Source organism: Psittacula echo, assembly GCF_963264785.1.
Source record: "Psittacula echo genome assembly, chromosome: 5".
Taxonomy (NCBI): Eukaryota; Metazoa; Chordata; class Aves; order Psittaciformes; family Psittacidae; genus Psittacula; species Psittacula echo.
The window spans coordinates 86,953,293-86,969,638 of record NC_137739.1 but is presented as its reverse complement, the minus strand read 5'-3'; the positions used below and the strand labels follow the sequence as shown (position 1 = coordinate 86,969,638).

General features: G+C 39.8%; 1 protein-coding gene across 1 annotated transcript in view; it reads left to right on the top strand.

Moving 5' to 3' along the window:
• Positions 1 to 1,014: 1,014 nt before the first annotated feature.
• SHANK2 (SH3 and multiple ankyrin repeat domains 2) overlaps positions 1,015 to 16,346 on the top strand; it is a gene marked incomplete at both ends in the record, with an annotated part of 306,577 nt that continues 291,245 nt past the window's right edge. The window contains 7 exons of the mRNA XM_080618796.1: positions 1,015 to 1,218; positions 6,103 to 6,306; positions 8,556 to 8,627; positions 9,563 to 9,671; positions 9,930 to 10,081; positions 10,863 to 11,030; positions 14,339 to 14,455. Of these exons, the coding sequence (XP_080474922.1) occupies positions 1,015 to 1,218; positions 6,103 to 6,306; positions 8,556 to 8,627; positions 9,563 to 9,671; positions 9,930 to 10,081; positions 10,863 to 11,030; positions 14,339 to 14,455 (1,026 nt within the window). The remainder of the gene's footprint in view (positions 1,219 to 6,102; positions 6,307 to 8,555; positions 8,628 to 9,562; positions 9,672 to 9,929; positions 10,082 to 10,862; positions 11,031 to 14,338; positions 14,456 to 16,346) is intronic.

The window sequence follows — 16,346 nt, the reverse complement described above, 5'->3', positions numbered from 1 at the left end:
CATTCTAGAAAACATATATCTGGATTTCTCAGCACAGTCACCTGATACATGTGTGACATGGTAAAGTCAGTTCTCCCTTTTGTGCTTTACTTCTGCTTTAACGTCTTTTGTTAATGTGGGTACTGCAGAGTTTATGATGGTCTTTTAAATTTTTGCAGTATAATTAATTTTTCATCCATTTCCCCATAGAATAATAATTTTCATTTTCTGGAGAAACTTTTAGTTTGTGGGACAAAATAAAAGAAGTTTTTTGCTGCTGTAGTTGGAAAAACCCAGATTGGAAAATATTCTGCTGTTCTTACTGTGAGACCTCTGAATGCAACTGTCCCTACTTTGAAACAAACATTACTTTCATTTTAGCCTGATTTATACCACAGATTAAAAGTGTTTCTGAAATCTGTGTTTGAGCGTGTATAATAGACATATAATGATAGTGTTGATATTGAAAAATGTTGTATGAGCCACAAACCACAAAGCAGCATCTGCACCTTTCTGGTTCCCTGTAGGATTCAGTTTTTTGCTTGATTCTGCTATTTGAATATACTGTCTTTCATTGAAGCCTTCCCTGTGCAGTTTCTTGATGTACAGGATGATGTTTAGCACCTGTATTGATCTCCTGAAATGTCTTTTTGCACTGGGAGAAGTAAGCCTGAAAACCAGGTCTAGTTTTAAGTACAGTTTACTACAGTTCTATTTAGCAGAGAACCTGCTGGGGTTTTCTGGGTCCTTTGAGAGATCGAATGGATCTGGGATGAAAGGTCATCTTCCCTTCCGTTACTCTTTCTTCCTTCCCGTGTCTTCCCTCTTCGGTAGTAACTTGGTAGGCAGATTAATTTCCATTATCCTCTGATACCCACATAAATTACAGAAGGAAATAAAAAGATAAAACATAAAACTTTGTTATTAAATGCATGTTACTTCCAAGAGAACTAAACTTGTAACTGACTAATGTTTAAGACTTTAGCTTACCTTTTCCTCTTTCTTCTTTGTATTGGCAGGCTGAAGAACTTGACCATGCCTCGTAGCCCAACATCAAGTGAAGATGAAATGGCACAAAGCTTTTCCGACTATTCTGTTGAATCTGAATCCGACAGCTCCAAAGAAGAAACCATTTATGACACAATTAGAGCAACTGCAGAGAAGCCAAGCAGCAGAATGGAAGACAGTCAGAGCAACACATTAGTGATTCGAATTATAATACCTGATCTGCAGCAAACGGTAAATCATATTGCATTACAAATAAAATTAAGCTGAAGCTTTGCTGGCTTCAGTCTGCAGTAGATCTGCTCTGTTCTCTTACAATTTTGATATATTACAGGCAAAATTTATGTCATGTTTTCTTTTAATGTCTGCATTTTGTACCCTGGTGGTATATCTGACTGATAGCCTAAACTGAAGACACCATCTCACCCAAGAGAGTGTATGTAGTATGTTAACTTGATGAAAGCTATGATCATAAAGAAAAATATCCGTCTGATCTGCAGTCAGAGGCATTTGGGTGGAAGAAGGAGGATTAGAAAACTCAAATCTTCTCAGCAGATGAAGATTGAACCCCCCAAATCACGTTATCTCTATGAAAGCCTCATATCTACATAATCCCACTGTTTTCTCTAATTTCTGTTTTCATGAGGTAGTTTGTGGTGTGACGCTAGACTAGAGTCTAGCAGGAGGTCATCAAATTCTCTGTTTGTTGCCTTTTTCTGTCATCTTCCCACAACAAGATATCCTTCTTAAGTAGCTGGTGTCTTTCAGAGCTTAAAGATAAGGAAAAAGAAGTACAAATCACTTTTCTTTCCTCCTTTGCTGCTATGCCTTTGCTACATGGTGTTGTTTCTCAGACTTCAACCCAGAAAAATCAACACACTCAGTCTGGAGGAAGAACAAAGCTTGTGATCGGTTTTTACAATGACATGAAATCACTATTTTATTCTCCCTCTTCCTCGCCACTTAAACTGGGAACATATCAGAGAGGATAAAATGAACCTTTTCCGGTGGACCAATAGCTGTTTCTCACATTCCTAAGTCTGTTGGATGAAAATAGGGACTTTTCAACAAAAGACAATCTCTCTTATCTTACAGAAATAATTGAACAGACACTTCATTTGTTAAAAAAATGTCTCATTAATTGAGTAATTGTATTTCTTTTATGGTTGAATTTGTAAAGTTCAGTGTCTGGAATGTTAGGAGCATGAGGTTGCAGAACTTTGCTATTGTAACTCTGTAAGCGAAAATCATTGTCTTCTGCAAGTGCTACAATAGGAATAACAGTCTCATGACAGGGAAGGTCTTGGGAGTTACTGATTCTATCTAGAACCACAAGTGTCTGATTGATTTCCTAAACTATCCTGAGCTTCCTTGAATGCTGTTCTTGGGGTTTTCAGTTGATGGTAGTCTGAAGGCATCAACCTTTTTTCATTTCAAAGATGATTATACAACACATTCTTTTAATGAATGTGTGCTACATACATCACTCTGTGCTGACATTTAAGATTACATCATACTGTGCTGCCACTGAAGATCTATCTCAGATGAAATTGTTCCTTTCTTTTTAATTAAGTTCATTTATAGAGTGATAGAGATGGGCTGTCTGCAGGGTGACAGGGAAAAGCTGTTTTGACAGTGTGGCCTCAGGTGTGGTTGTAGAGCTCTTCTTTTAAAGCCCAATCTACACAGTGCTGCAGAAATTCAGGGGAATGGGTGTCAGAGCAGGGAGCTTTCTCTCTTAAACTCTTGTACTTGAAATCTTTTAGATAAGGATTGCTGCTGAAATGCCAGTATCACTCCATTAGTTGGTACAGGATGATATTAACCTCTGTGAAGAGGAAGTGGTGTGGGACCTGAGCTGGCCAAAAACCCTGCAGAGGGCAGAGAAGGACTGAGGCTGCTGTGAGCCACACATGGGGTTTGTATTAAATCTTGGCTGAAGCAATCATCACCTTGGGTCTTCCATTTCAGTAGTGATTGAAATACTAAAATCCACTGTTGTACATCTTCAATTTAAAGGATTTTGCCCGTAGTGTAGTCCTCTGTCAAGACAAGCGCTGATTGGCCGTGGTTAGGATGTTATTGATGATCCTACCAGCTTGCTGTGTCTTGGACAGTGTTCAGTGCTTAATGAATAGATCCAGTAAAATGGAAAGATTAACTTGACTTGGTAGGTTTATTCTGCTGTTAAAAACAGGGAGGCAGTAGCCTCCTGAAGCCCTCTTATTTCATTACTCTATTTCTTAGACCAGTACTAAGTTATTTATTGACACTATTGAAACAGTTCTTATTTTTAAATCTAATTTTGTGCAGGAAATGAAATGAATCAAAAAGTATTTTTGGTTTTGTGTTTCATTTGATCATTTTTATTGCTTTACCTTCTGCACTTCTTTTCCTTCTTAATAAACTCACAATGAAAAGTAACTCAATCATTTTAAATAGTTCTAGAGCAGATGATCCGTTTCTGATTTAATTTATCAGCCCACAGGCTGTTGTACAGATAAGTGAAAGCTCTGGGTTCAGGTTTGCAGGCAGGGAAACCAAGAGCTTAAATGTAGAATAGCAAAGTTTGGAGATGATCGTAGTTCATGAGCTGTGGTATAGCTACAAGCCAAATCCCACACACACCCCATTTGCTGTATAATTATAATTGATTTAACAAAAGAGATATTTAAAATTAGTCTGTTTAATCAGAGGAGCATGAAATAACAATATAATGTTATGTTTTTATTCTTGATTGTTTTAGAGAAAGTATGATTAAGCAGATACTTGCTTAAAAGGAGTAATTTAGGGTTTTTGATACTCAACCCATGGGGAAGCATTAAACACCTCGGTAAACCCAGTAGGAATAAAAGTTTGCTCCTCTGCAGTGGTTGGTGTAAATCACCTTTATTTAATTGCATGTATGTAATAAGCACCAAGTATCATAAGTAGGATGTGCTGCTATGGAATCGTAGAATAGTTAGAGTTGGAAAGGATCTTAAGCTCATCCAGTTCCAACCCCCTGCCATGAGTGGGAACACCTCGCACTAGCCTGTGTAGCCCAGTGCGTTGTCCAGCCTGGCCTTGAACACTGCCAGGGGTGGAGCATTTACCACTTCTTTGGGCAACCTGCGCCAGTGCCTCACCACCCTCACAGTAAGGAACTTCTTCCTTATATCTAACCTGAACATCCCCTGTTTCAGTTTGAATCCGTTACCCCTTGTCCTATCACTGCAGTCCCTGATGAAGAGTCCCTCTGCATTATCCTTGTAGGCCCCCTTCAGATACTGGAAGGCTGCTATGAGGTCTCCACGCAGCCTTCTCTTCTCCAGGCTGAACAGCCCCAACTTTCTCAGCCTATCTTCATACTGGAGGTGCTCCAGTCCCCTGATCATCCTTGTGGCCTCCTCTGGGCTTGCTCCAAAACTGCACACAAATCAAAACAAGCAACTTGCTCCATTATTTTTGTCATGATACCCAATTCGTGTGCATTTTCCACTTTTTGGTTGTCAGATCTTTAATATCGACATCTTCTATTGAAAGGAATAACTTGTATTTTGCTATTCTGACAATCACATTTTGGAAGCAGCTGTGCAAACCATTTGTCATGGTTCCTCTCTTGCAGTGCAGTTCTGTGTGATTGACAACTTCGTGTGTCTGGTGAAAAAGATGTGTTGGTTGGTAGGTTTTAAATAGGTAAATGTTATTCCTCAATGATTCTGTATCATGAACATTATTCCCATTGAATTAATATCTACCCTTTAGCTGGAGCAGGTGAGCTATTTTTGCCTTTGCTTCTAGGCATGCAATCATGGAATCATAGAATCCCAGGTTGCAAGGGACCTCAAGGATCATCTGATCCAACCTGACAGTCCTTTTGTTGTACATAGTGACTTAATCTCACCAGTGTGAAGGGATGCAAGGTTATAATTGTCCATGTCTCTCATGATCTAAAGAGCTTTAATATCAAACCCAAAAGTCTCACATTTCAGCACCCAGTGTTGATGTGCTATCTCACTTCTAGACTTGGATTTTGAGTGTTCTAGTTTGTTTCTGACAGGCTTTTTGAGCCACTCAGGGCTTCTTCAGTGGTTCTTGTTAGAAAGAATGTATGTATCTGGTCTTTAAGGCACTATCACATTTAATCTGGTCTTGGGATGCACCAAAAAGGTGGGAAGAACAGGTCTCACGTCTTTCAATGCTAAATATCTTTATGTTTCATATGTGCCAATGTCAGACCTGTGGAAAGCAAAGTATTTCTGAAGGTATATATTGTGCATTACTGATGCAATGTGCATAAACACTGTAGGAAGATTTATTTTCCATTGAAATCTATTCTGAAGAACATTTTTATCTGGCCGACGTGCAATCCCTGCATCCTGTGCTGAAGTGCGAGCGGTCAGGGATACAGGATTGTACTTTGAGTGGGCAAAGAAGGGACTCCTGTGCTCTGCCATGGCAGCTGAGTACAGACATTTCTCATGGCCCAATATGGGTGAGTTGGCAGTGCCAAACATTCCTAGGGCACATCGAAGGCAACAAATTGGTTTCTAGGCACTGCCGTCTGCTGGTCACTTGTAACCAATGCCTGCAACATAAGCTACAGTGGCAAAATCCCTAAATTTCTGAAATTCCTAAATTCCAGCCTGGTGAGAAGCAGAGAACTGGGAAGGATTTTCAAGGTTTTCAAGTCTTCTATTGCTTCATGTCAAATAGTTCCTCCCATAAACTTACCCTAAGGTAAATGTAGTTTCAAATTAATTGGAATTCCTGCCTGAATACTGGTATTTTGTGCAGTTGTTGTGGATCAGACTGGTTGTCAGAAGGGCTCAGAATAAAGTGGATGGTTAAATTTCTTGCAACATCCCTTTCACTCAGCTTTTCAAGCAAGCTTGCTGTGAAAATGTCCTTTCTCTGAAGAAGGATGAGGGCTCTGATGGTTATGTTTCCACAGCACTCGTGCATTAGTTGTTCTAGAGGAATGTGTGCTGAAATACAACTCTTGATGTATATTTTTGTCGTGGAATTTGTATTTTTATTGTGTGTAGTTGTATGATATTTGTAAATTTTAGAACGTAAGATGCTATTTAAATGTTCTTCATTAATCAGATTTTTTTTAATGATTTCTCTTTGCAGAAGTGCATTAGATTTAACCCAGAAGCTTCAGTGTGGGTTGCAAAGCAACGAATTCTGTGCACTTTGAATCAGAGTTTGAAGGATGTCCTGAATTATGGACTGTTCCAGCCTGCAAGCAATGGTAGAGATGGGAAGTTTTTGGATGAGGAACGACTTCTTAGGGAATATCCACAGCCAGTGAATAAAGGAGTTCCTTCACTTGAGGTACTTCTAGATCTATTTGAAACTGTTGTATTCTGAGCTGTGTTTGGGATTTCTACATGCACCTGATTCACTTTTGGGAAGTAGTGATCAGCAAGTCTGAACTTGAACCCTTGCTCACTGAAGTGCTGGAGTTCACTTGCTCAGTGGAGCTGTTCCGTGTGTTATCCCTATAAGGCTGCAAATAATCAGCAGCTTTGGGAGATCTGATTTTGAAGTTTTCCTCTGCTGAGGACATGGGTGATGCATCTTTATTCTGTGATTTAATGAAGAAATGTAAGGTTCTGGATTAAGCTTTTGGATCTCTGAGAAGGTTTGCAATAGTAGGGTAGCAGCTGGTAACTAACCACCCTTTGCTTTCTGTCTCAGTGAAGCCTTTCCCCTCTCCAAAGTCATTCCCTCTGTTCTGCCCTCCTTCACAGTGCACAGATTTCCTTTGTCTCCTGGGAAAACAGTAAAGGAAGAGAGAATGTGTATGTGTGAAGCAGTCATATGCAGACGCTGGAATTTCCTCCCTCTGTTGCTCATGCAGAGGCTGTGCACTGAGAGGATAAACTGGGCAGAGCTGTTATGGCATTGGTTGAACATGGAGCAGAGCCAGCTCACTCTGAAACACAATATAGCAGGAAACTGGGGCATGAAACTAGTTTTTCATTAATTTTGGTCGTCTTTATATGGTAGCAGATAAGCCACTCTGGAAACAGGACCAGAGTTAGAGAAGGCTTCAAGTCCAGCTTGTCTGGCAGTTTACTTCAGAGATTCATATTATCTCTGATCATCATTATTATATCATCATTATTATAATATGGGCAGAGATGCCCATATTATAGCCATAAGCAAATTAAATAGCCACTTCATTTCTCTTCTGTCATGTTGTTTTGTAAGTGTTCACTGCTAAGTTCATCTCCCTTCAGCTAAAGTATTGGACAATTCCAGGCTTAAAAGTGATCTTGAGAAAAGCTGGTGTTAGAGCCTCATTCAACACAGTCTCATTGTCCAATAGACCTGCATAATATAATTAGATAAAAATAAATTATATGTAAAATTATATAAACCCCATTATTTGTGCCATAGATGCCATACTGTGGCTGCAGGGTAGCAAACTGCTCAGGGTAACACATGAGTGAGTTTCAACCACAAAAAGAGGCAATGATCTGAACCTCAGTAACCAGCTCTGATAAACATCAGGAGAACTATTCCCAGGTGTGAGTTCTGCCCCTGGGGATTAAGGGATTTTTTCAGGAATCATTTTTTTTTCCCATTTCAGAAATGCTAAGCTGATATTTTGAAATATATTGTTTTAAATTCAACATGCCTTCCCAGTTCTTGTTCCTGCCTGAGGCTAGAAATGAAAGTGCACAGAAATCCTTAGGGAAAAGCTCTTCTCACTGTAATTCTTGCTTATTTCTATAGATTTCAGAGGCAGATTTCATTTTCCATCCACCTCCATTGATTTCAGTGTATTTATACAAGATGAATTTTGATGTCTAACTATGATGCCAGCGTGTTAAGCAGAGTGCTGATTTGTGGTGAATATTCAAAAGGAAATACTAAGCCTTATTTGAAATCTTGCCTAAATCTACATCACCGTGAATGATACTTCTCTTTATCATGGACTGTAGTGATAGGACAAGGGCTAATGGGTTCAAACTAAAACAGGGGATGTTCAGGTTAGATATAAGGAAGAAATTCTTTACTGTGAGGGTGGTGAGGCACTGGAATGGGTTGCCCAAAGAAGTGGTAAATGCTCCACCCCTGGCAGTGTTCAAGGCCAGGCTGGACAACGCACTGGGCTACACAGGCTAGTGCGAGGTGTTCCCACTCATGGCAGGGGGTTGGAACTGGATGAGCTTAAGATCCTTTCCAACTCTAACTATTCTACGATTCCATAGCAGCACATCCTACTTAAGATACTTGGTGCTTATTCCATACATGCAATTAAATAAAGGTGATTTACACCAACCACTGCAGAGGAGCAAACTTTTATTCCTACTGGTTTTACCGAGGTGTTTAATGCTTCCCCATGGGTTGAGTATCAAAAAGTGCCAGGTCGGACAGAGCCTTGGGTGACATGGTTTAGTGTGAGGTGTCCCTGCCCATGGCAGGGTAGTTGGAACTGGATGATTTTAAGATCTTTTCCAACCCAAACCGTTCTATGATTCTATGATACTTTCTGGTAAGGTCAGAAAATCACATTATGATCTTTTGAGCAAAATAAGACATTTAAAATGGATTCTTTTTTTCTCTCTCAGTTTCGATACAAGAAAAGAGTGTACAAACAGTTCAATCTTGATGAAAAGCAGGTGGCCAAGCTTCACACCAAGGTAAGCCCAGTTGACTGGGGAAGTTAGCAGTTGCCTCTTTATCAAACTAACGTGTCTGAGGAACTGGAAATAAGTAGGAGTTCATTCCCATCTGGGCCTATTGCTGACCAGCAAACAGTAAGTGCTGCCAGCACCAACATGGATGTATGAATTGTGATTTGAGAATTCATCTCATAGAAAAATTCCCATGTTTGACTCTTCCATGTGTATACTAGTAATTTTAAATGAACCTTATATTGTAAATACAACATGCTTTCAATGCCCATCTATGTCTCTAGACTCATTTGCAGGTCAGAGTTATAATGGTGATGACCATACACTATGTTAAATTCTTACTGAATGAATCTTTTGCTCATTTTTTTCCTTAAAACTGTAAAAGCCTGGAATTTTATTACTGCATTTGAGTTTTGAACATTATACTTAAATAAATAAATACATAAAGGGAGGCTAAAAGAAATCTGGAGTGGGACTTTCTACAGGGGTCTGTACGGACAGGAAAAGGGGGAATAGCTTTAACCTGCCAGAGGGGAGACTGAGATGAGCTCTTAGGTAGAAGCTCTTCCCTGTGAGGGTGCTGAGGCGCTGGCACAGGGTGCCCAGAGAAGCTGTGGCTGCCCCATCCCTGGCAGTGCTCAAGGCCAGGTTGGACACAGGGGCTTGGAGCAAGCTGCTCCAGTGGAAGGTGTCCCTGCCCGTGGCAGGGGTTGGAACTGGATGAGCTTTAAGGTCCTTTCCAGCACAAACCACTCAGTTATTCTATGATTATGAACCTCAGGGTTTATGCTCTCGGTATAAAAGTCATGGTGTCCAGGGATGTCATTTAGCTTGTGTTCAATGGTAATAGATAGTGACATAAATTGACAGAATATTTCACTTTTAGTCAAAAGTTTCTTTTTAAAATTAGAGGCAGATTCATTTGTCACTCTCCTTTTCAGGCTAATTTGAGAAAATTTATGGATCATGTCCATCACCTCTCAGTGGAAAAAATCACCAAGATGTTGGACCGAGGACTGGACCCAAACTATCATGACCTAGAAAGTGGAGGTTAGGACAATAAAACAAGCACCATGAAGTAGTACCTTGGGTTTGCTCAACCTAAATTGGTTAATGGGCTGAATCTCACATGTTCTTTCTGTTGCCTTCATAACTCTTTGCTAATGGAAGTTGTATGGTTTTGTAAGGAGAAAATACAGTTTATGATTTTCTTTGAGTAGCATTTTTAACTGAACATTTTACAAACAAATATTCTTTATTTTATCAATTTGCTTATCTTTTTTCAAGTATATATATTCTGTTCCTTAGAAACACCCCTAACTTTGGCAGTTCAGCTGGACAATACTGTAGAAGTGATAAAAGCTCTGAAAAATGGAGGAGCACATTTAGACTTCAGAGCCAGAGATGGAATGACAGCTCTGCACAAAGCAGCCAGAGCCAAGAACCAAGTAGCCCTCAAGGTAAGTGCTTTCAGTAGCAAATGATACATTATTTTATAGGAAGCAAATATATAAAGGAGAATGTTTTCAGTTAATTACTTTGTTGTCCTCAGTGGATCCTTTAATATGTGCTTGTTCTAGTGCTTCCTTGTGGCTTTCAAATCTTAAGAATTGCTTTCAACAAAAAGGGCCTTTTCATTTCTGATTCTTTTTGGGTAGGAATTAAAAGTGGTAGAATTTAACCTTATTAACACAATGGAGAAGATCTGTCTGAGGAAATAGAATGGCTTTATTATTGCTTATCTCTCTGAAAGCAAACACCAGTGACATGGATTATATATTGTGTCTTAACAGTCTTTTCTGTTAAGTATTTTAAATCACCTTGATAGTTTAGATTAAGTCTTATGTTTATGGCTTTTGCTTATTTCCTTCTGACAGACATTCAAATTGTGTGGCATTTTTGATAAGGCATCTTGTAACTGAAGAGGTGAATGTGCTGCAGAGGTGATGTGGCATTTTCAGAACTGAGATTTCTGAACTTAATGAGAGAATGGAAATTAGACATTGCCACTCATCTTTTCTTTGCTATCTCCAGAGATTCCTTCAGATCCTAATTCTTCCAAAGTAATTTCTTCCTTAACTTTTCTGTGCTGCATTCTAAATTGTATCAGCTTCTAAATAAGTGAGCAAAAAACACATATTATGGCAAGTATCAACCTTATGAATACTTTCTCAGGTGAAGTCACTTTATAGTTAGAAGTCCCTCCAAAATCTGTTTTTCACAGTTTGTGATTACTTTCAGACCCTTTTAGAGCTTGGAGCATCTCCTAACTACAAAGACAGCTGTGGCCTGACACCACTGTACCACACTGCTATTGTGGGAGGGGATCCTTACTGCTGTGAGCTGCTACTTCATGAACACGCTACCGTCAGTTGCAAAGATGAAAATGGATGGCAAGAAATTCATCAGGTAGGAAAGATTCATTTCTGTTTGGAGCTGAATTTGCAGAAGGAAATGTGCCAGGTATATTCTATGGTTAAACACTGTTTTGAAGGACATTTGGGTGTGTTTAGTCCATGCACATACAAGTATGGCATTTCTTCCTTTTTCTATTTGCTTGTTACTTTGCATCCTGCTGTGGTGAGTTAGAAGTGGAAACTATTCTAGTGGGGTTCTGGAACTTTGAAATCCTATGGTTACTGTGGATTTTGCTGCAGAATTAGCACTAGTCCTATTTCTGTAATGGACTCTTGGAAGTTCAGCTTTCTATTAGAGGCACTTCAGTAAAAAACATAACTTGGTCTTCTTGTTGGATGTCAATTTTTGTATCCTTGGTAATGCTTCTTGTGTGCTTCTCAGAGGTACTTCCTCCTTTCTGTCCGGTGAACTTTACAGGAAGATTTGTGTTCAGGATCCTGCTGCTGAGATCTGTCAGTGTGTGTCGCTGAAGGAAGTTTAACTCTTACATACAGTTTGAGTCACTTTTCATTCCCTGTGTGTGTGTAAACTGGGATTCTAATGATTTTGCTTTTGCTGATATTACATGGGGTTTAGTTTTCTCTCCTATTCAGTGCGTGGATGAAGGTGGTAGTTTGCTCTATCAAGAAAAATGATTTAGAAAAGTAATCATTTGAGGTTCATGGTGCTCACATAGCTTGAATCAATGATAGTGCCAGAATTCATCATTGGTTGACTTCACCATAGCTTATAAGGAAGATAGACCTCTTTAAGCGTAATCAACCTCACAGGCCTGCTTAGGTTATCTAGGCTCTCTTTCTTTTCTGTGAACTGATCTTTTTAGTATAGAACTTCTTTCTTTGAAGGAAGTGGGAGATAGTTTTGGTACCCAGGTTTCTGGGTACCCACGTATCTGAACATTTTCACTGTGTAGGAGTGTTCGGGTTGAGGTTGTTTGGATCCATCTCTAGTAGGGGGGGAAAAAAAGCACATTAATTTGCTACTATAATTTCTGAAGATGTTGAGGAAATGGATTGTCTAGATTGAAGTGTTATCCCATCTGGACTCATGGAAAATATAGAGAGAAGCTCCCTGTTTTGAAAACCCAGCTTCATAGACATATGGTTATTATTTCTCCTAATGAAACAGCTTTCCAAGCCTATTGTGTTGGTTGTAAACATTGATTTATTTAGGGTTACATCTGGATTATGGGCAATCTGTCTTCAGTAATCAATAATGGAAGTATTCATCTATCAACTGAGAAAGATGGTGATATGATACAATCCCATATGCTTTTGTCTGTGTGAAGAAGGGGAAGTTACCTTTCCTGGGAAGGAAATAATTGATACCAGATATATTTTTAGTTTTAGTAACAGTTTTTACCTGTATAAATTAAGCCTTTAGGCTTAAAGTGGTTCATGCTGTGCTAGGAGAATAGTAAAAGGATTTCCTCTGGACATACCTGTTTTTCTCCACTGGCTCTCCTGGGGAGACCTGGTGAATAGTTGCTCAGCTTGCCTACCCCACAGACCCTTACAACAAGGGGAAATGCAGCTCCCTTGCATTGGTTGTCTTCCAGCACCTTCCCGTAAGTGTTATTGTCAGCAAAGTAGAGAAAGGGCCTGGTTTTAGTCCAGTTTATCATAGTAGAATAGAAAGTTGAAATTAGTTCTTGTATTTTATGATGTATTTAAATAGTTGCATGTGCACGTTTATTCCTGGATATTGAGTGACTTTTAGAGACTAGACAGGATTGATAATGTATGGCTAATTGTGTACATGCTCTAATCTCTCACACGGTCAGAAACACTGTTATGGTTTAGAATCACAGAATCAACTGAGTTAGAAAGGAACTCTAAGATCATCAAGTCCAACCATTACTCCAGCACTGCAAAGGCTACCACTAAACCATGTCACTGAGGGCCTTGGCTACACTGTGTGTGAACACTTCCAGGGACAATGACTCCATCGCTGCTCTGGGCAGCCTGTTCCAGTGTCTGAGCACCCTCCTTGTGAAAAAATTGCTCCTAATCTCCAGTCTAAACCTCCCCTGGTGCAGCTTGGGGCCATTTCCTCTCATCCTATCACTTGTTCCTTGGGAGCGGAGACCAGCTGCCTTCTGGCTCCATCCTCCTTTTAGGTAATGGTAGCTATAAGGTCTCCCCTGAGCCTTCTCTTCTCCAGACTGAACCCCCTCAGTTCAGATCCTTTTCTCCCTTTGCTCATTGTTGGATGCTCACTTTCTGTGGCCTAGCCTGAAAATGTTCATGTTCCAATAACAGCTAAATAAATAAATTGTAAATGAATAAACTGTTAAACATGGTTTTTCCCTTTCTGTGTGTTAAAACTGAAAATGGAAGAAGAGATGCAGTGGGTAGCCTATTAGGCTAGGATTTTGGATGTCACAGGTTTAATGTGTGCATTGAGTAGTACGCTTAATTTTTCTCATCCAAATTGCAAGATGTGTCAGTTTGTAACTCCCACTGAAGTCAGTAGTAATTAGGTACCTAAGGCAGACTGAATGGGTTTGTATACCTGTATCTCTTAGCTTAAAATTCGTGTTATTATATAGGAATGATACTGATTTGAGATGATACAAAGTTAAAAACATTAGAAACTGGGAAGTGCTCAGCTGGGGTAGAAGGTAGTCAGGTAAAGGAGACTGTTGAATGGAAATGCTGTGTTTTTTCTCCAGCTCACGTACTAATCAGGAAAGTTTCTCATTTCAGTGGATTCTTGTTCATAGAGGTTAATTTCCCAGGGCCTAACATTGATTTGTATAACTGACAAAATAATGCTTGAAGACTTCCCTTCTTTTGGATCAGTGCCATGCGTATAATGTGTGTCTGTTGATATCACAGAATCAAGAAGATGATTACTCAAATTTTGGCCAATTTTCCCCAAACTCTTTTCACGCCTTCAAAGCAAGCTTTGGCAATCTCATCGTCTTCAGTGCCATCTAGTGGTCAACACTTGAAGCTTCACAGAATGAAAAACCATTTTTGTCTGCTTGCTGCATTTGACAGATAGGAATATTAGTGGATCAAAAGTACCAAACTTTGTGTTTTCTCAATCCCTTAAACTGCCAGTCCTCAAAAATTCAGATGTTTAAACTTGTCCACAGACTTGCTGGACCTGAAGTGAACACGTTGGTGTTTATGTGCAGATGTGCATATCTGGGTGTTAATCCTCCCATTTAGTGCAGGGCTGATTCTAAAAGTTAGACCCTAAGTAAAATAGCATCTTTTCTGCTAAAAATCTTTACCTGGAGTGCTTGCCTAGATTGAACAGTAACAAGAATACTGGTGTATCTCTTTCAGGCTTGCCGATACGGGCACGTCCAACATCTGGAGCACCTCCTCTTCTACGGTGCCGATATGTGTGCGCAGAACGCCTCAGGAAACACAGCGCTGCACATCTGTGCCCTATACAACCAGGTGAGCTGGTTCATGCTTCCTCTGCCAGTGCCACAAAGTCTTGCCATCCTCCTTCAGGTACACAAAGGTCCCTGGCAGGAGCTGAGGGGTTCCCTCTGCATGGTTAAGTGGGTAGATGTCTTGCTTCAAGGGAAGGGGAGTCCAGTCCCATGGAGATGTGAAACCAGTGCTGTGAGAGAATGACACATAGCCAGGAGGAAAAACAGGTGTAATTGAGAACTAAATGTATTCAGCCTTTAAAATTTGTTTGTTCAGCCTTGAGACAAGAAGGCTCAGGGGAGACCTTATCCCTATGTTCCGATATTTAAAGGGTGGCTGCAAACACCATAGAGATTTCCTTTTTACAAGGAGTCCCATGGAGAAGGTGAGGGCTGATGGGCACAAGTTACTCACAGGGAGATTGTGAATGGACACAAGAGAAAAATTCTTCGCAGTGAGTATGATCAGCCACTGGAATAGTCTCCTCAGGGAAGTGATGGATTCCAAGGCATTGGACAGGTTGCTGGGCTGTCTAATCTAGGTCATACTTTGACAAGAAAGGTTGGATCAGATGATCCTTGAGGTCCCTTCCAGCGTGGGAATTCTATGATTCTGAATCTTTCATGTCTGCCCACAGAAACAAAGGGTGGTTTAGTTTTCTGTTGAAGAAGTTTACTGGTTTGATGTCAGGTTTTCCGGAGATATAGTTTCCTTGCTTTTAATGCATTTGGGATAAGTTTCCCATTATTAATGATCTGTAGAGGCAAGTTACACTGAAGAACAGCATAGCTGTTTCCTACTCAGAATTTATTGCTGTTTTGCTAGAGATTAAATTAGAATGAAATAAGAAATACTTGGAAAACAGTGGGGAAATGTCTCTGTAGACGACACAGGAGATACCGGTTTCTCTGCTGTTTACAACTTGTGTAGCCATTTACAGATGGTAGAACCATTTGATTTGATGGCATTTCATACTTTCTTTTGTGTGGGAAGGATAGAGAGGGAATAAGTTTTACAGCTTTGTTAAAACAGCAAATATAATGTTACAATGAATTAGGAAAAAACACAAGTCATGAGATGTGACTGAAACATCTGTTACAGCATCTGCTTCTTCATTAATCACCATCTTAGTTCTTGTCTAAAGCCTTGTCAAGACAGATTCCTCAATTAGGTCTAAAATACCCTCAACGTTTTAATAAACAGAAATTTGGGAATAATTTGATATTTTTCAAGACTGCTGACTTGCTCTGTGTGTGTGTGTGTGTGTCAGAATTGCTATCAGCTCACCGAATCCAATTGTACAAATCTTGTTAATGCTGATTACTCAGAGTGCACTGTGCTACAGGGGAGCAGTGCCACTATAGAGCTGCTTGCTCACTGGCTACCACTTCTGTTGAAAAAGAAAGAAATTAAAAATACTCACTTTAACCTCATTTACTTTACTTTTGCAGAGGCAGAATTGGGAAGCCCAGACCATAAATACACATAGAAATGTAAAGCCCTGAACTCGCCTCTGTTGTATTTGTAACCATTTTACTGCAGTGCTTTCATGGCTGTAGTTGTTTACAAGATCACGCATTTGTAGGTTACTGCATATGATACATGCAGTATGATTTATCTTTCATGTATGAAGGTATTTTTCATGTAGAGATGTGTTTACCTCCTGACCTCAGTGGAAAAAAGATTCTGTAGAAGACTTGGAGACTCTCATTGAAATTGCATCTACAAATATGCAAAGTTTCATAGTCATTAAGCTTGACTTTGTGACTGGGGGTTTAACATCTCATGACTACACTGTTAGGCTTCTTTTTTTCCTTAATCATAGAATAGTTAGAGTTGGGAAGGACCTTAAGGTCATCTAGTTCCAACCCCTCTGCCATGGACAGAGACGTGTCACCCAAGGCTCTGTCCA